General features: G+C 39.5%; 2 protein-coding genes across 2 annotated transcripts in view; both read left to right on the top strand.

Annotated features, from left to right (window-relative positions):
• Positions 1-1,490: 1,490 nt before the first annotated feature.
• LOC124167770 (UDP-glycosyltransferase UGT5-like) lies at positions 1,491-12,623 on the top strand. Its single transcript, XM_046545785.1, has 5 exons — positions 1,491-2,008; positions 4,491-5,039; positions 7,075-7,300; positions 10,503-10,722; positions 12,189-12,623. The coding sequence occupies exons 1-5, from the start codon at positions 1,709-1,711 to the stop codon at positions 12,490-12,492; spliced, it is 1,599 nt and encodes a 532-aa protein (XP_046401741.1). The 5' UTR covers positions 1,491-1,708; the 3' UTR covers positions 12,493-12,623.
• A 7,398-nt stretch (positions 12,624-20,021) lies between these two features.
• LOC124168016 (UDP-glucosyltransferase 2-like) overlaps positions 20,022-23,960 on the top strand; it is a 28,288-nt gene continuing 24,349 nt past the window's right edge. Inside the window, exon 1 of the mRNA XM_046546097.1 lies at positions 20,022-20,108. The gene's annotated coding sequence lies outside the window, so the exon portion shown is untranslated. The remainder of the gene's footprint in view (positions 20,109-23,960) is intronic.

The following is a 23,960-nucleotide window of genomic DNA, read 5'->3' as shown; positions in this document are numbered from 1 at the left end:
AAAAAATCATAAACCGTTGCCACACCACAAACATAGAGCAGTCTTCTTAAACCAATCTAAGACGATTCATTCTTGCAAAAATTCAGAAAAAATATACTTATTTATAACTAGCCAAACTTAATTGACCACTTCAACACTGTATAATCATGATTTCTGTTTTGCACTGTTGTATAGTTTCCTTAGTAATTGATTTTTTGTAAATTAACTTGTAAATTTAACTTTGTAAATAGTTTAATAGGACATAAAACTGAATTCTGAGCTTTAAAATGTTTAAAATCAATGTTCCTATCGGTTGTAACAATCTGAGGAGAATAAATTATGCTCATTACGTTTTGATAATACGAAGTTAAATACATGTCCACTATTAATTATTATTACTTGTTTCCCGATATCGTCCATATTCTACATTGATTCCAAAAGTGTGACCCTGAATTTCACCTTTAGGCACGATCTTTCCCTCTTTGAAGAGCATTTATTTTTTAAAGATCATAATATTCGAAGAATTTAATTTAGCGCGATTTTTCGTGCTGCAATTACGTATTATGAAAAGTTTAAAGTAACGATGTTTGATCATTTTGTTAGGAGTACCCGTGAATGGATTTTTTAAATTATCGCCAAATGAGGAATACCGATAAACAAGATAATAAGATAAAATAAGATGACATCCATGTAAGTCATAATTTCAATCACCTTGGTGTAATAAATTTTTCTGCATTAGTCTTCTTCATAGTAGCTCTAAATTGTCTGACAATAGTGAAAATTCAAAGGTGCTATTTTTATGGAAAACGGAAGGCCAATGGAAGAAATCGAATAGGTGTGGTATGAAATGACTGAAAAATGAAATTAATTCACTTATTTAACATGAAAGTCATATTCTTTTTTAATTTGCAGCATAATGTAATTTACTCCAATTCCTGGCGTAACTATCATAAAAACGGAAGTTCAATAGTATTAGAGCACGACAAAATATCATCACACTATCGGGAAGTCCCCAGAAACAATAGTTAATCCTTAACTTTCTCTTTTACCGGTTCCTCACGATTACTCACGGTACGTATCAATGATCTACATGCAAATACACCATATGGATAATTTATCTGAAGAAAAATGGCAGGGTAATACCAAAACAAATATTTTACTATCTCTTATTATATCTGTCACCATGGTTCCGGACGATTACGGTAGGACTGGCAACCTTAAGCAGCTTCTTGATATCAATTGTTCACTATGTGATCCTTGGTGACACCTCTTGCACAGGGTACCCACAGCAAGAACTGGTCTCCCGCTTGTGACATCTAACAGGAACGAGCATCAAAAGGTAATGAAAATGTCTACTTTATTTTGTGAGGAATTTAGGCTGTGCAGTCCATTCTTATTTTCAATTCTGATGATCACTCACAAACTTGTGCGAATGCATGCACATAAAATAGAACATGCTCTAATTTGGTTTATGCATTCGTACATGTTCCGTTCCGGTCCACCAAAATCATTCTTGCAAACGTACATTAACTCGTACGTGTTAATTTATCGTGTAAACAGGCCTTTAGCACTTATTGCGTTTTTTACAACTTTTTATCTCTCCAATATGCCGTTCTACGATATGTCTCCAGAAAAAAAGTTGAATTCATATTAATATGGCGTACCGATGACGTTTCCGATATTGCGATACGTCTCCCAGGCGTACTCGCGGTAATTTCTGGTTTCAGCGATGTGGAGGAGCGGTTCGTTCTCCGGAGGCTGTCTACCCCTGTTCGCCCTGGGCGCGTGCCTCCTCCTCTCGGCCGGGGGCTGCGAAGCCGCGCGGATCCTCGGCATGTTCCCATTCTCATCCACCAGCCACCGGAACGTCTTCGGCGCCCTGACCACGGAGCTGGCGAGGAGAGGACACCACGTGACCATTGTCACGCCGCACCCCATCGAATCTCCCCAGGGGAACTTCACGCAGATCAACGTCGCGAGGGCGGTGGCCCCACACTATTCCGCGTACAGCCAAACGAAGATCATAAAGGTGACCGATTTAAATGCATCTCGAATGCGATTCGCGAGTCATAGACTCTTGTTATTAAAAAATTTTATTATGTTGGTATACATGCCCCTGAAGTAATATATAATTGACAATTAGGTCTCCCGACGTTGCTCCAGAAGGATAGTAACCAGAGAAGTGGAAAAATTGAGACTCGTATTTCATGATCATATACATAGTATTTTTATGTTTTCTCCATAAATACTCTACGCTTACGCGCTTCAGCTGCCCACCCCTTCCTCTCGCTGAGCGGTCGTCTCGTTCTGTTCCCGCAACTCGTCGCACGTAACGCTATTGTTGTTCTAAACATTGTTAATTGTGTTGCGGATACCGCAGTTGCAATTTAATTCATTGATATACCGATAAATATGCCTTTCATTGTGTAGAAACATATAAACAGGGGCGCCGACTTATAAAAAATATTGGGAGGGCCCATATCGGGGGTCTTGCCCAGGGAAGAGATTAAATTCAAGTGTGTCACAGCACCGAACACTATCATGATTCCACAACACATAACACAACGTGTTTTCGGTTGACCTGCTTACTACGTCATAATTATTTCATTTGACACATTATTGAACGTATTTGAAAAGGTAACTATCGTCAAACATGGGAAATAAAAAATACCAATATATTTTTGTTATTTCACAAAGCATAATATAACTTTATTATTTTCTTGAATTATTGAGGGGGCTCCGCCCCCCCAAACGAATCTTTGAGGGGGCTCGGGCCCCCTCAGGCCCCATGGAGTCGGCGCCACTGCATATAAACCTTATGGTTTTCTCTTAGAGAGCGTCAACACCTACCCAGCAGGAAGGCCTACCACAGAAGTTGTATGACGTGACGTAACAAACAGTAATGAGTAAACGACGCAATGGACGCATCAGACACAACCAGAAGTAGCACTACGGGGTTTCGGAGTATGAGATGCTTCGCAGCGGAGAAACCACGTGCTTCACTTTCGAGCAGTTAATTTTCGACCCACACACAGAGTACGAAGCATGGTTGAATGAAGTATAGGTTCGATCTACCTGCATTATTGAATGAAAATTAAGCTTTGTTTTTCCACATAAATAGAGCAGAAGTTGCTTATGTGGAAAAGTTGTTTAAATATTTATGTGGAAAAACAAAGTGTAATTTTCATTCAATACGAATAAATTCCACGAAGTAACGCCTCAAACCATCAACTACCGCCATTACATGCATGGGGAACTCACATTTTTACCACTAACAGGAGATCGGTCAACGCAAACTGGCCACTCGATTTTTAAGCTTATTGAATTAACCTCTTCACAGTATGTCAAACGCAGTGGATCCAAACTATTCCCTCGTATCCCCATCCACCCAACTTTTGGGAAAGAAACTTAACTATGAGCAGCGGTGCTTCGATTAATTTAGTTTCGTTCCCGGGAGTAAAGTTTCGTCTCGGGTCGAAACTAAACTCCTAGGTGATTTTAATTTCGTGCGGGAACGAAACTAAACCTAGGCCTCGTATTTTCGTTTCCCTCCGTGCCGAAATAAAACATGTTCGTTTCGTTTCACTTGCCATCCCTGATAAAAGGTTGATTCTTAATAACGTATTGAAAATTGTCGGCACTGGGGAACAGATCTACAGTACTAAAGTCTGATCGGTAAGTGAAAGCTTGCTTCCTCTGTTTGTGTGATTCATCGATGTAATCTTCTAATTGATTTTTAACCCACTTCTCATAGCCAGATCGGCTTGAACTAATGCACACTTGCTTACTTCTGATAACAATTCAATGTTCAATAATCAGATTTTTAAAGTTTCTCTTCATTGCACTCTAATCATTTAACTTAATATCCATGCGAAAAAATATTTTTAAATTTTCTAAAGAGATGACTTTAATTTTACAGTTGTGATAGAAATATCTTTAACAGCTCTGGTTTAATTGATTGCATAATTCCCTACTAAAAAGTAGAAAATTAAAAAAAATAAAACGATATTTAGAATAAACAGGTTTTCACCAAAACAGTATCAATTGTACTAAAAAGTAAATAATAAGGCTTTTGATTCACGTCGATAGCCAAGCAAAAGGAGCGTACAGTCATGCTGTACCAGCGAGCCCTTTCTCACCCCCAACCAGCTGGTTTACTAACATAAGGAACATGAATAAAATAGCGCAATTTATATCGTTTCTGGCGTAAATTGATATTTGTGAGAAATAGAAACTTTAATCTCAAATTTTCAAAAGTTCAGAAGCAATTGTTCAATACAATACAAGCTTAATACATTAATAATTGAAATAGTTATTATTTTTTTAGATTTTGTTTTCATTTTTTATTCTTTTTTGTGCCCATGTTCTGGAAAATTTCTTTTGTATTTTATTTTTTACAATTTTCATGCGAAATTGCAGAACAGATTTAATTGGTTTTCTTCACTTAGGGATAATAAGTGTGGGTGTGGGTGGGAGACCGACTAAAGTTCCCGTTATTTATCCTATTTCAGGTGACTGACGTCTTGTGGAGACTCCATAACACGACCACGCGAACTTGCGAAGACGTCCTGGACCTCCCCGAGATGAGGCAGTTGATGGACCCCAAGTCATACGGACATGGTTTCGACGTGTTACTGACCAGCGCCTTGTTCAGCGACTGCTTCTACCCGTTCGCTCACGTTTACGACGTCCCGATCATCCTGTTCAGCCCAAACGGACCCCTGCCTAACACGGACCGCATCGTGGGAAACCTGGCTCTACCCTCCTTCGTCCCAAGCCTGTTTCTGCCCTTCTCCGACCGCATGAACTTCGTCGAGAGGGTCGTTAATTTCGTGAGCGTGCTCTTTTACGAGTACTTCTTCACGTACGACCTGGATCCGAGCTTCGAGGAGATCTCCAGGAGGTTTTTCGGCGACCATCCACCGCTGTTCGAACTGCGGCGCCGCATAAGCCTGGTCTTGGTCAACAGCCATTTCGCCTACGGCTATCCGCGCACCCTGACACCGAACGTAGTGGAGGTCGGAGGACTCCACATCAATCCGCCTAAGCCATTACCGAAGGTGAGTAAATAACCTGACCTTAATAACCCTAGTACACACCGAAAGGAATATACATCTACATAATACCCTGCAATCCGCCTCAATGGACTTGTGACGGGGGGTGCAAGGACATCAGACGTTAAAAAAATAATAAGTAAATGCTCTAGCGTAGTTACGCATAGTATTTCCTCCTAATTTTTGAACGCATTAAAGTCCTTAATTGTTCGGAGGAAAAACGAATTCCCGTACCTATCCGTTCGGTAAAATATTTCTCTTGATTTATAAGACGGCCGTTTTTTTCAACCTTCAATGTATCATAATCAGAGCCCGAAGTGATTGATTAAAAATTATTTCACTGCTAAATGTTGAGAACACTTGTGGTATCCTTTCGGTATAATCGCCTCACCGATTGAGGAATTGATTATGCCTGTGGCCAAGCTTTATCTTACTTTCTTCATGGAACATTGCCGCCAATGACTTACAATGAATTATGCCTATGCCCTGAAGCTCATCGCCCGTTTTAAAAGCGCCTGGCATCTAGCCACATCTTCATTTCAGCGAAAATATGGAAGCTCCCCGGCACTAGGTCGGCATTGCACAGCGGGTGATCGAAAATGCCCCATTGATTTTCTCAAGGAGGAGTTGGGCTGCATCAGCGCTGAGATGACGGGCGTTGTCACTTCCATAAGTCAGCATGTTTGTTTTGAATGGGAATGAACGTAATTTTTCACAATATTTCACACTCTAGCCACATTGCAGTTTTTAAAAATCTCTTTTATCAGCAAGAAGGTCAAGGCATGTTATCATATTTAGCTGCAAGGAAGGTCAAGGCTGAAGCCATTCGGCAAGTCTTTTGGCTGTCTCCCCGCAGTGCACACTTGATGGGAAAAAAAGCAGTGTAGTTAATGAGATTCCGATTTACCTTATACTAGCACTTACGGTCAGAAATGACTTGAGCGTGTGGTCCGGAGGACGTGCATTTTCCCTGCCTGCGCAGTACACGCTTGTCGCTTGCATGATGATTTTGATGAGCTGTAGGAGGTTGAAAAAAAACTCACTCGTAGTGTCTCTAGGATCTGGAAGTGTAGTGAGGTTACATTATGATGTTTTCATTGCCGCTCTGAAAGATATCCATTCTCATATGCTCAAGCAACCTAACCGTAGTACGCACCCTCCGAGTCTCCAGCGGCTCCCAGCCTAATTCGTTTAGCATATGTGTAACGCTTTCTGTACGCTCGAAGGAATTTATAACGAATCACGGAGATTTCTGGTATTTTACTAAATTCACGGATTAAGTCGGTGGGTCGGGTTCAATCACTAAGTGAGAGATATAAAATATCAAGTAATTGGCTTCGGAACCTTGGCATAAAGTAATTACTTTTCACTTTTGCCCTTTTCTTTTCTCAGATTTCAACATACATAAGTCAATTGTGTCGGGTCTACGTCAAACCAAGTTAATCTTCATGTTATTTTTAGTTATTTCGCCCTCATAGTTTTGTATTTCTTTACCATAGGACATTTTGGTTGGAATTTGGTTGATATTTTACGGTATTCTCGATTATTATATTTTTTCGTCCTACAATAGTTTTTACCGTAATTAGGCTTTTGGAAAGTGATTCTGTTACTATGTCTGTTATTCTTAAAATCTTGGGTACAATGTAAACTAGGTTCATTTTCCGGATACACGAATTTTATTATTATCTTCTCTTCAAGGGAATAAGATAGGTAAGCATGGTAATTTCCATGATGTGAGAATTCACTTCAGTGTATATACTGTCGCCAGGACAATTTCTTGCGCAAATTACCTTATGAATGGCGACTAAATTTGCTAATCAGAACAGAAATTTCTACTGATCTTTAAAAATTTGACTTTCTCAAAAAGCTAATCTGAAAATAATGCTGACTTGTTTCTTTAGCCCTTTTGTGAGCATATTCAATCGATATGTCTCTAACCACATAATATATTGCCAACTCGCGCAGTTTTTGAAGTACGAGTCCGATTGTTTACAATCTTCATGGTGTAATATCTCTAATATGTGGTCACTTGTTCTTATAGAATCTCCAAATGTACATGGACGAAGCGACCGACGGGGTGATATACTTCAGCATGGGTACCAACCTGAAAAGTGTTAACTTCCCCGATGCAAAGAGGAATGCCATCCTATCAGCCTTCTCTGAGCTCAGGCAGAGGGTGATCATCAAATGGGAGGGAGATGGACCATTGCCAGGACAACCGCCCAACGTCAGGCTGGAGAAGTGGGTGCCTCAAACGGATTTGCTCGGTAAAAAACACCAAATGGCCATTCACAATCACGCTTCCCTTCGAGATGTATATTTTCCAAGGCATTGATTACCAAATTCTTATATCCACCGTGAAAAAACCACTCGTATTGTCATAAATTTTGGGGCGGAGGAATTAATTGGAAGCTTAGATAACATGCTAGTTTTTATGTTAGACTGTTTTTTATTTAGTTAGCGATATTAGGACTACACAATTCCTATCTTACATTCCACAAGTTTGATAGTCTCAGCATCAAAAAAATCACATACATCATGTAAAACTAATGAGGTGCGGAATGAATAGCTCACGTCTCCTGTCCGTTTGCTATCTCTTCCATTGCGCAAACAACTCTTGGACTACAATTGAACACTCCAGGACTGTCAAAAGGAATTTTAATTTACCATGCATCTTTAACAAAAAAAATCACATTCACACATAGCAAAGTCCAAGCCTTTTGCCACAAATATGAGTTTTACCTAATTACAATGAAATATATGCTTGTCGGTAACCGGTTGTAAGGCGTAACAAACCTCTACAGGGATAAAACTTTGCGAGACGAATTTTGTGGTATTGAATTAATTTTGCATTACCTCAAAATAGTTTCTCCAGCTTTCTTCACCACGGAGTTACATTGTTCTCTTGTATAATAAATGACATTTACTTCGCTTATCTGGGAATGAAAAAAAAGTGATAGAAAATCCAATATCATCCTTTTTGCTACTTTAACTTCGGACTTAATATAGGCACTGCGGAAGGACATGAAAAAATTTAATAATAACATAGAAATATGCTCAGTATTTTGCTGATCGCAGCGATTTTTTAACTGCAAATTTTCGAACACATATCTTAAATGCCTCTACTTAACATATATGTATAGGTGTATAGTCAATAGAAAAAGAAATTTAGCGCACTTTGAAAAAATAAAATGAGCGGCCTCTAAGGAATTAGTTTTCTCGCAATCCAGAACTAATCCACGAGGAATCTTGAGACCTTTAGCAGCTTGACGAGCTTCAACATCTCCTTTTCGATTAAGCAAAATGTGAATAGCATTGATTCATCGATCCCGTCCTCGTGAAATATTGTAATTGGAATGATCTAGCGAATATGAATCATTCACTGTGTAAAACGGAAATTTCCTGTCGTTCGAATGAAATTAGAACTTGTTCTAATTTGCTTGAATGATTCCGTGACTGATATGAGCGCGCGATGTCCACCTTATGCACTGCCACCACCTCGGAATTTTAAGACCATATTTAACAACTTTGGAAGCCTATTAACGCAAATGATGGCTCAAATAATTAATACATATGTGCTTTGGGAGCACGCAAATTTCCGCACATCAATTTTCTAGAGTTGGTCGGAAAAAATATGGTATTTTTAAAGAGTGAAAACGTCGTTTTTCTTCAAGGTTGTACCGACATTATTTAAAATTTGCAATTTTAAAGGTTTGAAATATTTATCGAACGATTAATATTAGAGTACAAAGTGAATTAATTTGTTTATCGTGTTTCCACGCAGGGAGGTTATGGCGAGTTACTTTAGGCTGCGTGAAACTGACAGCTATCTTTGCCTATCTTCAGAAAAAATCAAGCCTTATTCTCTTCGCCGTACGTGATTGAAAGGTTTATGTCAGACCGATGGACAGAGGAGTGGAGAGAGGGAGGGACGTTAACCGCCCCTAGGGGCATCATGTCATAAAAAATCGCGAGTAAATATGTCATCCTCCGCGGGCTTCAAAATTCTCATTGACCGGCAGGGAAGGACCTCGCTCGGCACTTGTTGTGATTGTCGCAATTTGCAACGGAAGCGTGGTTCACCGGCATTGCAGACTCGACGTCAAGTCGGGAGTTAGAAAATCTTTGGCTCCTGAGTGGTAAAAGTTCTCTTTCTGGGACCGTACATTACTTTAAATACGGAATGAAAATAAACCAAATAAAATCATAAAATGATCAGTTTTTCTTAGTTTATGAAAATGAGGTTAAACATAAACAAGCAGGTTTACTCAGGTTCAGTACAATCAATTAATATATATCTAAATAACACGTAAAAGGAGAACGTACATACTGCCTCATCAAGTTACTCTTCTACGATTCTTTCCTTCGCCTTTCCTTCTTCTAGATATTTTCAGTTTTAAATCGTTACATAAGAGAATTGTTTGATGAATGTTTTTGACGTTTTCGGGGAAAAGGGGTTGATTATCTCCCCGCATTGTCTTAAATGCGTGAAGAGGGATCCGAAAAAAAACTTACGTTAGATTTGTTCTCGCTGAGAGACATTTCAGATGCTTTTGAATGAAATCGAGTAGATACATCCTCTCGCCCAGTGGCGTAACTATGGGGGGGATAAGGGGATAGATCTCATCCCCCTCCCACAAAGCCTCAAAGAAATTTTTAAAAATATATAAAGATATTGTTTAGTTATGGCAAGTAATAACATCATCTGCTTACAGTTAAATCCTTAGTGCCGAAATTATGTAAAAATGTATTTCCAGGCAAGCCATTTTTCAATAATTTGCCGTCGATCCCTTCCTCCCCACCCCCGTCGCCACCCCTGGCCATGCCATCCCCCCAAAGCATTTTCCTATTTACACCGCTGCTCTTGTCAATGATATATATTACCACAAGCATTACTTAATCACATCAGCACACTATGGACGCATTTTGCCACTAAACCAGCTAGCTACAATGTCACCGAGGTTTGAATGAAGCTTCCTTAAGCTTCTGAAATTAAATGACCCTATAGCTTCGCAATGATCAAATTCAGGTTTTAAATGAGATAGCACGGAGAGCCGGAACTGCCAAAACTGAGATTGAATTAAAAGTGGTAACACACATATGATGTCTTGTATATGAATGAGAGGGAAGGAGTTAGCTATAATCTGAATCTATGAGAACAGCAGCATTGCGTCCAACGAAAAAAATAAACTGTAGTTACTGATAATTAATATTAATCTCCTGATTCATAGTACTGTTTTTCGTTACCCTACCTCAATTTCATGTGAAATTGTACGAGTAAAACCTATTACATGACCATGCAAGCACATCATTTTTCTCTACCTACAACCAGCAAATACCATACATTACTCTTGAGTACCCTCATAAACGTTGTAGGGTAGGGTTTGGCTAGTCTCTCTTGCTTTCAAAGCTATTGAACTGATTTCCAATTACTTGTAAAAACTAAGAGAGATTCATGATTTATTCCAGCCCACCCAAGCGTGAAGCTGTTTATCACACATGGCGGTCTCCTAAGTTTCCAAGAGGCTGTCGCCAGGGGCATCCCAGTCATCGGAATTCCTTTTTATGGTGATCAAGAGCTAAACATGAAGAAAGTGGTGCAGATGAGGGTTGGGATAAGGCTTTCATACACGGATCTGACCAAAGATACTTTATTAGAAGCCATAAAGGAGGCCCTTGAGGACACAAGGTGAGTTCTATAAAAGTAAAAGTGTATCTGTATTAAATATAGTAGAGCGTTTATAATCGTCTCGATTTAGAGTTAATTTGTAATTTCTATTTTGGTAGATTCTCAAATATTTTGGTAGGCCACGTAAACTATCACAAATGCTAGCAAATTCAAGCACCTTTGTATTTTATTCAGTTCGCGGATTGAGTCTTTCTGAACCAGATCCCATTCGCTCGCTGCATATTCAAGGTGCGGTCGGGCGAGTGCGAAATAGCTCCTTTCTTTTACTTTCTCATCCGAAATTCTTCCCACAATACGCTTGACGAATCCTAATTTCTTCAGGGCTATGCCGCAAATATTCTTTATATGTGTTCCCCACGAGAGGTTCGAGGTTATCGTTACTCCCAGGTTCTTCACTTCGTCTGTTGCCTTTATGTTAATACCATCCACAGTATATACATGATAATAGTTGTACGAACTCCGCAAGAAATGAACTGGCATGCATTTGCTCAGATTAAGTTGGAGTCCACACCCTTGGCTCCACAAATGAACTTTGTTTAAATCCGATGATAGATTTCCATAGTCAGAGTGATCACTAATTTCGCGATAGATGACAGCGTCGTCAGCAAATAAACGTATTTTACTGCTTATTCGGAATACTGCTAATTTGTTTGAGAGTGACCAAGAACCTAAACAGGGATTTGCACCCTTGATACTTTGATAGGTAATCCAATGCTCTAATTAATTGACTACCTCCCGAACTGTCATGAAATATCGATTAGGTAGCTATCATTATATACAGCAGTATAAAATACATCCTGCCATTCCCGCATCATTTTCAGTGAAGGCCAACGGTGAGAATTTTCCCATCCATCCATTTTTTGCTATGCCATAAGTCAACAATTACGATTGTTGTACTTTTACGTGTACGTGGAACGCTTTACGTTGTACGTGTGCAATAATTACGATTGTTACAACCACTAAGATTGGTTTGACGCACCTTTCCTCTCCGTCCTCCTTTCTGCCCTTTCTCCTAACCTTATCGTATTTTCGTGTTTGCCCCTTCCAAATACACACACACACACAATCATATCAAGAAAACTAACAGATATTCTAGCTAAAAACGTTTTTCTAAAATATATGAAGAAGTTTCTAACATGTAGAAGTTTCAGACTCAATGTTTGGTTGATCAGTTTCAATAACACATAACGGCCCGCTCGCGTTAAAATACGTGTTTCCGCGTCGAATATGAAGAAAATAATTTTAGAGGACTCTATCATGCTCATATGAAATTGTTTGTATTCCTTTTAGTTCACTATAAAAACGTCGTTTTTTAATTTATTTTTGTTTTGTATTATTATTTTCCGATGACTAAGAAGGCGTACTGCAAATTAGTGTGTACTCACCCCCAGCCAAACTCCCTTGGAGTGACACGCAGGGTATTACGTAGATGTAGCTATCCAATTCTGATAAATATCTCATTTCAGCTATAGGAATAATATGCAGCGTCTGAAGGAGGTGGCGATGGACCAACCGGAACACCCCCTCAAGCGGGCAGTGTTCTGGACCGAATACGTCATCAGGCACAAAGGAGCCAAGCACATTCAGCCCGCGTCGAGGGACCTGCCTTGGTACCAACTCTACTCGGTCGACGTCGCATTGGCGCTGGCTTCCATTCCAATCCTATCCTTATTGATAGTCTTCTGTTTTCTGAGGGCGTTGTGCAGTGGACGTAAATATGGAATCGAGGAACCAACGCAGAAAACGAAAGTGAAAACTAAGAAACAATGAACAGACATCAGATGTTGATTTAAGATGACGAAGCGACTGCGGCGAAACAATACATGAATTTTTTACGTTCATCGTAATGATAACCAAGGAATTATTTTATTTTTATTTTTTTATTTTATTCTCAAACCACCGGAAACAGCTTTTAATGGCTATTTTACACCGGGGTGTTCAACAAATGTAATAAGTAAACGTACACAAACGACCATGCCCTGGACCGGTGAAACCTACCCAGGCGGGAATCGAACCCGCGATCTCTTGTTTGGCAGGCGAGAACGTTTCCCCGCCGCCACCGAGGCCGGCAAATCAACAAAAGATACAAACTCCTCGTCAAAATTTACGTTTTTCAAGGAACATAATGGCTTACCAAAAAATACAAGACCATTCTAGGTATCAAAATATATCCTATTGCAATAAAAAGCGAGAGGTTTTTTATATCCATTCATTTTCACGTTACATACTTGGCACATGTGTCAAAGTCAATGTCAGTAGCTATCATAGTTTCAAAACGACTTTTATTTTTATACACCACGTCAAATAACTCATACCTCCAAATTCCCATACCCAAAAACATTTTTTTACATTATTACATGTTCAGCAGAAAACAACACAACGGAATATATGCCATCATGCTGACATTTCAGAATTTGTTTTCCCCAAAAACAAAAAATTACTGCGGTAAATGTAGGGACAAAAACAACGCTTTTAAAGTAAACTCTAACCTACATCATGGATCGACAAAGTTTCAGTGCAGTTTACTACGCCTGGTACGTTTTTGTTTATATTGTAGGAAATGGGGCTTGATATTTTGTCGAAGACGACAGTCAGTTTTATCCTTTAAATAATACGCACATGAGTCGTGAAAATATTATAAACAAATTACGAGACTTCACCAATTTCTGTTGAAATTTTAGCATTCCAATCCGGGAGGCGATGACTCTGAAGAACGATCAAATTTTGTGGTAAACGTATTATAATCAAAGAGATGTTTCGTTACGATACTTCACTTGGAATGTAATTGCATATGCAGAGTTGTAATAGTTGTTGGAATAAAAATTGAATTATCCTATAAATTATTCACCAATGACATGTATTCACAGCAGTGACGTAACTATGGAAGGGATAGATCCCCCCCTCCCCCCAAGGCCTCAGAGAAATAAAAAAATATTTATAACTATTTTCTAGTTTCCAAGTATAATAACTGCATCTGTTCAAAGTAAAATTTTAAGTGCCAAAATGGTGAAAATTGTATTCCCTGGCATGCCATTTTTCTAAAATTTTCCCGGACCCCCGTTGCTTGGGGTGAGGGGGTCGCCATCCCAGGCCATTCCACACCCCCCCCCCCAAATATATTCCTAGTTACGTCACTGATTCACATCCGTCATCAACATTGTCATGAATCTTAATTCGAGTGTTTTTGGTTAACACCGGAGGCAAAACAGATATTATTTTCAGCACTGACGTTGAACTTCAAAAAACGCCAAAGACTGTTTTGTTTTACCTAAACGCAGATTTTTAAGAAGGGGTGAAAAATGAGAGAATTTATGTAAAATCACCTCTGGAGCTACCCGCCCGCATGATTAGAGGCAAGTACCTGATACCAAAAAGTCATTGAATGAAAGTATGTTATTGGCTGCACGCTTAAATGACCAAGTGCCAACTTATAATTGCCATAGTATCATTGCTTTTGGTTGTATTAATTTCAAATTAAAATAACCAGTTGCTGGTAACTATAACTCTTAAAACTGTGTTCATGAAATTTAGAAAATAAATTTAAAATAAGGAGTTCTATTATAAAATTAATCATTTAGTGTGCGTACAGGCAATGAAAAAAGCTGAGTCCACGAACAGGTTTGAAATACTTATTGACCTTCCTTTTAAGTAATTGTCAACATAAAGGGAAATATTGAGCGTGTTCTCAGAGTAATTATTAACAACAGAGTTAGCTTTCGGCTTCTGCGCATGCGTCCAGGACTAAAACTGACTAACCTCAGATCACGTGGTCTCTGATTTGTTTGATTGGGCGATTGTGAAGATAGCGTTCGTTGAAATATTATTTATTTCGATTGCATATTTCATTAACATTTAAGTAAACACTCAGCAGGAAAGGGAAGTATCAGATTTTAGTTAATTATATTCGGCGCTAAACTATGCGGTAACCGTATTCTTCTCTAAGAGAGATTTCGTTGCAATACTTCACTGGAAATATAAATGCATATACATGTACAAAATCCACAGTTATGATAGCTGATTACATAAAAATTGAATTATGTCATAAGTTATTCGACGAGGTTTATTCACGACCAATCAACATTGTCATGAATTGTATTTCGAGTCTCAATGGTTTGCGCTGGAAGCAAAGAGAAATTTTTTAACTGATGACGATACCTCCTCGCGGCTGAGCTTTAAGCCACCGAGTGCGTCCACCGGGTTGCGGATGGTGGGTCAACCTCTAGATATAGAGTTTATAGCTGCGATATAAGCAAGTTTACTTGTCGAATAAGCAGTCGTGGACAAAAAGCGGCGGTAATCCGAGGTGGTATGGGTCTATCCCTGGGTGAGATAGGCCATCTAAATGATACACTGAACCTGTGAAGATACCGTGACTTGGCGATGAGAGGCCGCCAATAATTATGCCTCACATCACCCGGAGGAGAGGGCAGCAGATCTTCTTCATATGAGTGAAGGTGGAGATCACGATGGTCAGTACAGCGACACTCATTGCACTTCAGGCGTGGTAACATTTACTTTAACGGCTGTAGTACTGCGATGTGGAAGGCAAGGGGAAACCTACACATTATTATCCCGAGGAGGCGCAGCTACTCCAACTTTAAATTGTCTGACATGATGGAATTCTCTCAGGCAAAAAATTCCGGAGGTAAACTAGTCCCCCATTCGGATCTCCGGGCGGGGACTACCCGAGAGGGTACATCGGTCAATTGTGATAAAGTTATGAGGATAGGTACATGGAACGTGAGATCACTCAGGACTTGCGGTAAGCTAGAAAATCTTAAAGTGGAAATGAAAAGACTGAATATCGACGTGCTAGGAATCAGCGAAATGAAATGGCCTGAGGAGGGAGACTTTTGGAGTGGAAGCTATAGGATTATACACACAGGATCCCTGAACGGTAATGCTGGGGTTGGGATAATGCTCAGAAAGAGCGCCGGAATGCGTGTGAAAAGCTTCCTACAGTACAATGAAAGGATAGTTATGGTGAAGATAGAGACTAAGCCGGTAGATACCGTAGTGGTACAGGTCTACATGCCCACGACAGACTACGAGGATGAAGAAGTTGAAGACGTCTACGATGATATAAAGGAAGTAATCAAAAAGGTAAGGGGTGAAGAAAACCTAATTGTTTTAGGTGATTGGAACGCTGTCGTCGGCGAAGGCCAGGATGGAAGAATAACCGGAAAATATGGATTAGGAAATAGAAATGAAAGAGGAGAAAGGCTGTTAGAGTTCTGCACAGAACACAAATTAGTGGTTGCCAACACTCTATTTAAGAATCACATACGAAGAAGATACATATGGAAAATGCCAGGAGACAAAAGAAGATTTCAACTAGACTATATTTTAGTGAAGCAGAGGTTTAGAAACCAGATAAAGGACTGTAAAAGCTACCCGAGGGCAGATATCGACAGTGATCATAATCTAGTGATGATGAAATGCCATCTGAAATTCAAGAAATTGAAGAAATCAACAAAGAAAACCTGTCAATTAGAGAAACTTAAGGAGCCGAAAAATCAGCAGGCCTTTCAAGAAGTAGTGGAGTGCAAGATAGGACTAGATCAGTCTGAAAACTCAGTTGAGAATAACTGGATCACCATAAAAAGTGGATTTCAGGAGGCCGCTAGAGAAGTTCTAGGGAGAAGAAAATGTGTTAAGAAAAAGCCATGGATCACGGATGAAATCCTAGACCTCATTGAAGAACGGAGAAAGTATAAGAATACGAATACTGAGGAAGGACAGGCTTGCTGCAAGAGGATAAGGAACGAGATTTGCCGCCAAACGAGGAAAGCCAGAGAAGCGTGGATGAGGAACATATGTGAGGACGTACAAAATAACCTCGTAAAAGGGAAAGTGGAAGCGGCCTATAGAATAGTGAGGAACCATTTCAAGGAACGAAACACAAAATGTAATAGCATAAGCGACAGGAATGGAAACATTCTAATTGAAAACGAAAACGAAGCCGAGAGATGGAAGGAATACCTGGAGGAATTATACAACGGGAGCAAACTTAGCTCAAAGGTTCTCGAAGAGGAAAGTGAAGTTGAAAAGGATGACATTGGAGCAAGCATCTTAAGATAGGAATTTGACGCTGCAGTAAGAGACCTGCGAAAGAATAAGGCCCCAGGAATAGATGACATTCCAGCAGAGTTAATAAAAAATGCAGGAGAAAAGGTCTTAACTCAACTGTATAAAACTATCTGCGATATGTACTCAACAGGAGATTTACCTAGTGATTTCGAGAAGAACATCATCATTCCCATACCCAAAAAGAAGAGAGCTGAGAAGTGCGAAGAATTTAGGACCATAAGTCTGACGATACATGCGTCGAAGATTCTGACAAGAATCATTTACAGGAGAATTGGACGAAGAGCAGAAGAATTCCTGGATGAGGATTTAGGAAAAGCAGGGGCACAAGGGAAGCAATTTTGGCTCTTAGGATGATCATAGAGAAGAGAATGGAGAAAAACAAACCAACCTTCATAGCATTTGTCGATTTAGAGAAGGCCTTTGATAACGTGGAATGGAATTCAATGCTTAGAATTTTGAAAGAAATGGGCGTACTCTACAATGATCGTGGAATTATTTATAGTTTGTATAAAAACCAAGTAGCTGTGATCAAATGTGGACCAAACGGTGCAGAAGCAAGAATAAGAAAAGGGGTGAGACAAGGCTGTGCGCTTTCCCCCTTAATTTTTAATGTTTACATAGAGAAAGCCATCAACGAAATCAAGCAGAAAGCTTCGGGTGTCAATATCCACGGAGAAAAAAATAGTATGCTGCGATTTGCTGACGACATAGCAGTCATAGCCGAGACAGAGAAGGATTTGAAGAAGACGTTGACAAACATGGAAAGGACAATGGCCAGATATCAGCTGAAAATCAACAAAAAGAAGACTAAGATATTAGTTTGCAGCAAAAGAGGGGAGGCTAAAACAAACATCAACCTAGGACAGCATAAGCTTGAAGAGGTGAACGAGTTCTCTTACCTGGGAAGCCGAATTACCAGCGATGGACGGAGCAAGAAAGAAATACACAGTAGAATAGCGTAGGCGAAGAGGGCTTTCTACAAAACGAAGAATCTTCTTACAGCTGAAAATACCAGCATAGAAGTAAGGAAACAATTCATGAGATGCTACATATGGAGTATGTTCCTCTATGGAAGCGAGGCTTGGACGTTGACAGCAGCAGAGAAGTCAAGAGTGGAAGCATTCGAAATGTGGTGCTACCGAAGAATGATGAAGATAAAATGGATTGACCGTGTGAGTAACCAGGAAGTGCTAAGGAGAGTGGGAGAAAACAGAAGCCTCCTAAAAACATTAAGCAGAAAAAGGGACAACTTATTTGGCCACATTTTGAGGTACGATGGTCTGATGAAGACAATCGTTGAAGGACAAGTGGAAGGGAAAAAGGGCAAGGGACGGCCCCGAATGAGTTATATAGGACAGGTTATAAAGGATGTTAAAGAGAATAAATATGTAGCTATGAAGATATTAGAGGATAGGAGAGAGAAATGGAGAGCTGCGTCAAACCAATCTTAGGATTGTTGACTAATGATGATGATGACGATACCTCAAAGAACATGGTGGCATTTCCTAGAGATATCATGCTCAAGTGTTTTTTTTTAAGTTCAATTATTATATTCAAACCACTTGCAATCAGTTTTGGAGGATTCATTCAAATATGAAGTAGCAATAATTATGTTCCCGGGTAATAAATTGTTAGCCCGGAAGATGGAATAGAGTAATTTCCGATAGGTTGAAAAAGGATTATTGCTTTAATCGCCGTGACTGGCGAGCGACGCTCGCTATTTTTATATATATTTATGATTTAGTAAACGTTTTACGCCTTATATTTATAATATTCCGGCGTTTCGATGGATAATGCAATTAGAAGCGCCTTTTTTCGCGAATAGGTACTATGAGTACAGTTTATTTCAACAGCATCTGTATCCATAGTGGTGAAAAAAACTGAACACTTTGCCAACATAAAACGTAGGTACAACGTTTCCATATAGGTAGACTATACCATTATCATGTCGAGAAAAATCGCTTAAATGGATACAGAGACTTCGCTATTCAAGAAAATTTGGCACCTTAGCAATCATCTATCGCCATAATGGCATTTTACTAAATCAAACGCTTGGACGGCGATAAATAATTGACCCTGAGAAATTCGTAGCTTTGGCGGCGAAAAGCCGAACCCGAGAAATTCCTAAGATAATGTAAGAAATTGAAATAATGTCGCGACCTAGATATCTGATACGTATTATGCGACATTTGGGTTGAACGCCCTTGCTGGTGAACAGGGCTGGAAAAAACAGGCCTAGGAACGTTTGGGATACAAAAAACCTTCGTATTATGTATTTGAAATGCAAAATACAAGTTACCTTGGAAATGGGTATTTGAGAAACAAAAAACAAAATAAGTAGTGTTTTAAATACCATTCAAAATAGAAAATATATTTGTAAAGAAACTGAGAGATTGTTAAAAAAAATTAACCTGCCTTGACACGTTATGGATAGCTGCAAACATGAAGAAAACGATTTTAACGAAAACGGAGTAATCCCTGAAGCATAATGTTACAGAATTTTTATCAGAGCTACTTCAAAAGTATTTCAAAAATGTATTTTTGACTTTAGAATGGGAAAATACCAAAAATCTGTATTTGAAATAAAAAATACTAATTACGAATGTATTTCAAATACGTATTTTAAAATACTAACATTATTAGTAAACACTTATTCCTAACTCCGAGGACGGTGGTATTGTTACCGGAAATTTAGTCGTGTGAGTCTTTTATAGTTCTCTACACTGCGTACCCAAACTGGGCTATATTTGTGTTAAATACCTCATCGAGAATCATCTTCAAGTCCTTTAAAATACTTGCGGTTGAAATACTGCCCAGTCCTACTAATGAATAAGTCGATACCTCGACTGCATAAACGCTCAACAATCGCCCACCGAATCAAATCCGCTCATCTAGTACTATTAAGGCCGATTTACACGGTACACATGCGAGAATGCGTGGATGCGAGACGGCAAAATAGCCTCTGTTCTAATTTCGTTCATGCATTCGCGCAATTCCACGCCATTTTAGAAATAAATGCAGCTCTAACCTGCGCAATTCCGTGCCCCGTGTAAAACGGCCTTTAGGGCTATCTAGATGAGCGGATTTGATTAGGTGGGCGATTGCTGAGCGTTTATGCAGTGGAGATATCGAAAGTCACTGAGCATGTAGAGGGCCACCGATTTCGGCCGCGCGAGTCAGAACGTAAATCTGTGGCCAGGAGACGAGCGTTGACGCGGCCGCGCGGTCGGGCCAAACTCGAGTCATTATCAGGCGGTCCTCCGCGCGGTGAACATCTCTCCGCCTCTCCACACGAGGTAAGTCAATCTGCCGTTATCCCAAGCGACTGCTTCCATGTCCGGGAGTGCTTTGATATCCATTCTTGGATCGGAGTGCGTGCTGTTAGCGTCAGGCTGTGTAAACTTGAGGTCTGAACGCGAGGAATCCGTGTGTGCAAATAACGACGCAGTTCATGTGGTTTAACAGGTACTTTTTCACCGGAAGTGGACAAAGAAACAACGATCTCAGAGCGCATAATACGTCTGCACAATTGTGAATCGGGAATACTGTTCAGGACTTGGTTGGTGATCCATGAATTTAACTCGTAACAACTTCGCACCAGCCATCGTTTCAGCGAATCATGAGTGTTATAAATGCCCTTGACAGTGAGAAACAGCGATGTCAGAAATAAACTCGTTTGCACAATTAGGAATCAGGAATATTATTCAGGACTCAGATGGTGGCACCTTGTTCCATGAATTTCACTAGTAATAACTTCGCACCAGCCATCATTTCAGCAAATCATCAATGTTACGGAAGGCCTTGACAGTGAAGTTGTGAAGGAGGTATGAAATTACGTGTGAAAGTAAGAAAATTACTGTTGTTTACCTTCACAGCTTGAATTTTCATTAATAAGTAGTGATAAGTGTTCAACGACCTGACTACCGCGAAAGTCGGAGGTTTTTTTTAGTTTTCCACCGGTTTTTGTTTTTTACATGTCGACGTTTCGATACACAGAGCAATTTGAGGCACCGAATTTTTGTGAATAGCAATTGTGAGTACAGTTTATTCCATCAACAGTCGTGTCCATAGTTGTGATAAAAGTAAAAACAATGCCAAAATAGTGCGAATAACGGTACCATGAAGCCTATCCCATTATCATACCAGAAAAATCATTTAAAGGAATTCAGAGATTTCGCTATTCACGAAATTCCGCGCCTCCACAAATCACCTATCGTCATTATGACAGTTTTATTAAATCCAACGCTCGAAGTATGACAAACTGTTATCCCACAGTAATTCGCAGATTCGGTAGGGGAACGTCGAACACGTGCCACACCTAAGATCAGGCCCGGAACTACGGCGGGGTAATGCCCTTAAAGACGCGTGCCCCCGATGGCATATTTCAGAGGCGGTAAAATTGGAAAAGTGAATTCTTTTAAGTTATTTAATTTTTAAAATTAAATTATTTATCAATAATTATCAATTGATAAATTATTAAAGATTATTATTAATAAAAACTTTTTCATAGCAAAAAACTGTGTTTAATATCAAATACCGCATCTCAAAAAATAGCTTACAGAGGTATTATATTTTAATGCTGGGGGAGGTTTGGTGAGGGTTCAGGAGAGGGATGCAAACTTTTCTTTGCCCCCCCCCCCTTTAAAAACTCTTAATTTCGGCTCAAAAGTGATATCCTCCTGCATAAAAATTATTACGTCAAAATATTTTAGATTAGACGCCTAGTCAGTTGCCTCATAGCGATAGGATGGTGCATAGAAATAACTTCGCACCAGCCATAGTTTCAGTGAAGTTTCGGTTTCATCTATGTTACAAGTATGGTATTTGAAGTAGGCGACCGACAGCTGAGATCATTTGCGCCATGAGGGAAGGGTGGAGAGAAACCCGGCGTCTGCATTATCCTACTCTTAACGAAAGGCGCCAAGGGAACCACGGCTTAACGTCCCATCCGACGGACGAAGTGTTGCGCTTGAATTGTCCTCATACGCCGCTGCCCCATACCATCCAAGCTCTGCCACCGAATTTCTGGCTACATGCCTGCTTTTATAGAAGTCTTCTTTACGGGCATATTACATGATATCGAAAGTTCCATTGAATAAGATGGGTGATTAATCTAACCCTGCATATTTTCCCTTCCTCGCGAACTGCACACACATATAAAGAAATTAATTTTTAAGCGTAGGAAATTATTCCTTTACTGTTATCACGCACTCAAAAATTTGCATCAATACCATATACTTATGCGTCGACAATATCATCTTAAAATACAATGTGTATTTGGAGCAGAAAATAATCCGAATTTGTGGTCGTTTTGAAAATATCTGTTAAGGTAAAGTTTTAATTTTATATATACGAGTTATTGTTGAAAACAGTTAACTCTGTCTGTACAGAGAATTTCAAGATAATAATATAATATTTAACATAATTGGTTGTGTTGGAGCCGCTTGCTGTGCCCATTCATACAGGCAGCAACCTTACGGCGGAGGTCGGTTACTATTTCCCACACCTATGGTTAACTCGCGCGGCAGAGCAAGAAAATACATAGTCAAAGCAAAATGCCATTTTTCGGGGTCCAATCTCGGGGAGAAAACCGGTAAAAAATAATAGCCAATTATATCTCCGTAGTAGAGGCGGACAATTGAATTGCGGAAATCTGCAATAAAACACGTTTTTACGAAACAAATTATTTCGACCTATTTTTAGCTTGCAGAAACATTGTTGAGTGCGTGGGAACTGGTAAGGAATAATTTCCTACACTAAAAAATTAATTTTATTACATGTATTTGTAGTTTACGAGTGAGGGAAAATATTCAGAGATAGAACCGAAATGCCTATCTTAATCGATAGACGAAGTTAGCCCCAAGAAATAGCTTTATTTCAAACATTTACGATTTAATACAAAATGTGTGTAAAAAGTTAGTAGGTAAGAAAAAGATGTTAAGTAAAAAGAGCACATCACTGCCTAACCCGCTGTCTGTGTATCTCTCTCAACCCTTACTATGCATCTCGATCCTTCTACACAAATTCGGATTAAATTTATTAATTCACGTGTATGGGGACTAGCCACGGTGATAACTTTATGGAGTCACCCACAATGCACAATATCTGCGAAAGTTCCTCATTACCTCGCGACGTGGCAAAAAAGTATTACTTTTGGGGTATTTTATATTTGTTTAAAATGAAACACATTTTCCGTCTCATAATGCAGTCATTTGCCTTGCTGAGCCCAGCTTAAATGAATGATATAATTTAAAGAATCGATCTTTTGATCAGGTTCTCGTGTACCATCTCCACTTGCGTCTTAATGACATCCATCAACGCGGACGACACCATGAAAACTGCATGTTAGATATTTAAAATCCCACGACAACTCGTAAATGAATACGAAGATACGATGCTCCCTGGTGCGCAGCTGACTTCACTTTATTAACTTCCCGATCGTGAAGGGGGCAGGGAGCCACTTACGGTCTCTGATATAACCACCTCGATGCCCTGCTACTGTTGGTCCATCAGACGCGAGATAATGAGGTCAAGGACGCGCGTACGTAACGACCAAGACCAAGCAGCATCTCGTTATCTCGCTCACTTGTCCACAACTCTTTCATGCAGTTCAAACATACATCCTCCATTACCATGTACCAGTGTCAAATACAGATAATATTTTTGGTGGGGTTAATAACAATAATAAGTTATTAGTAGAGATGCGTGAAAATCGCAAATGCGATATAGATGCTATGTGTGCAAATAAAAGCGACATAGATGCGATGACTGGACTTTTATGATATTTTTACGCAAATTTACCTTTTCGACGGAAATATTCGTACATTTTGTCCCGAGCGCAGTTTAAATGCTCCGCCGACACTCACCGCTTAAAGCATGTGAGCGACTGGCCAGCTGGTAGTTGACTGGGACTCTACAAGTGGGCCGCGAACTACAAGTGGGCGCGGGCAAGCTACACCTCCACCACTATATGTCTTATTCCATAAGTTATTATTGTTCTACAACATAATTATTTAAAATATTCTGTATTTTGTCATACAACTGAGTTTCACTACATTTTATCCTCACCCACCTCATAATGAAAATAAAAAATAGACGCTACAAAATGCGATAAACTGTTATTGAAAGTGCGATAAAATAAAAATGAA

Source organism: Ischnura elegans, chromosome 11, assembly GCF_921293095.1.
Source record: "Ischnura elegans chromosome 11, ioIscEleg1.1, whole genome shotgun sequence".
NCBI lineage: Eukaryota > Metazoa > Arthropoda > Insecta > Odonata > Coenagrionidae > Ischnura > Ischnura elegans.
This window is presented reverse-complemented; position numbering and strand designations above follow the sequence as displayed.

Coding starts and splice junctions, on each gene's coding strand:
- LOC124167770 (XM_046545785.1), top strand. CDS start 1,709: ATGTGGAGGAGCGGTTCGTTCTCCGGAGGCTGTCTACCCCTGTTCGCC. Junction 5,040..7,074: donor CGCCTAAGCCATTACCGAAG/GTGAGTAAATAA, acceptor TTGTTCTTATAG/AATCTCCAAATGTACATGGA. Junction 10,723..12,188: donor GAGGCCCTTGAGGACACAAG/GTGAGTTCTATA, acceptor ATCTCATTTCAG/CTATAGGAATAATATGCAGC.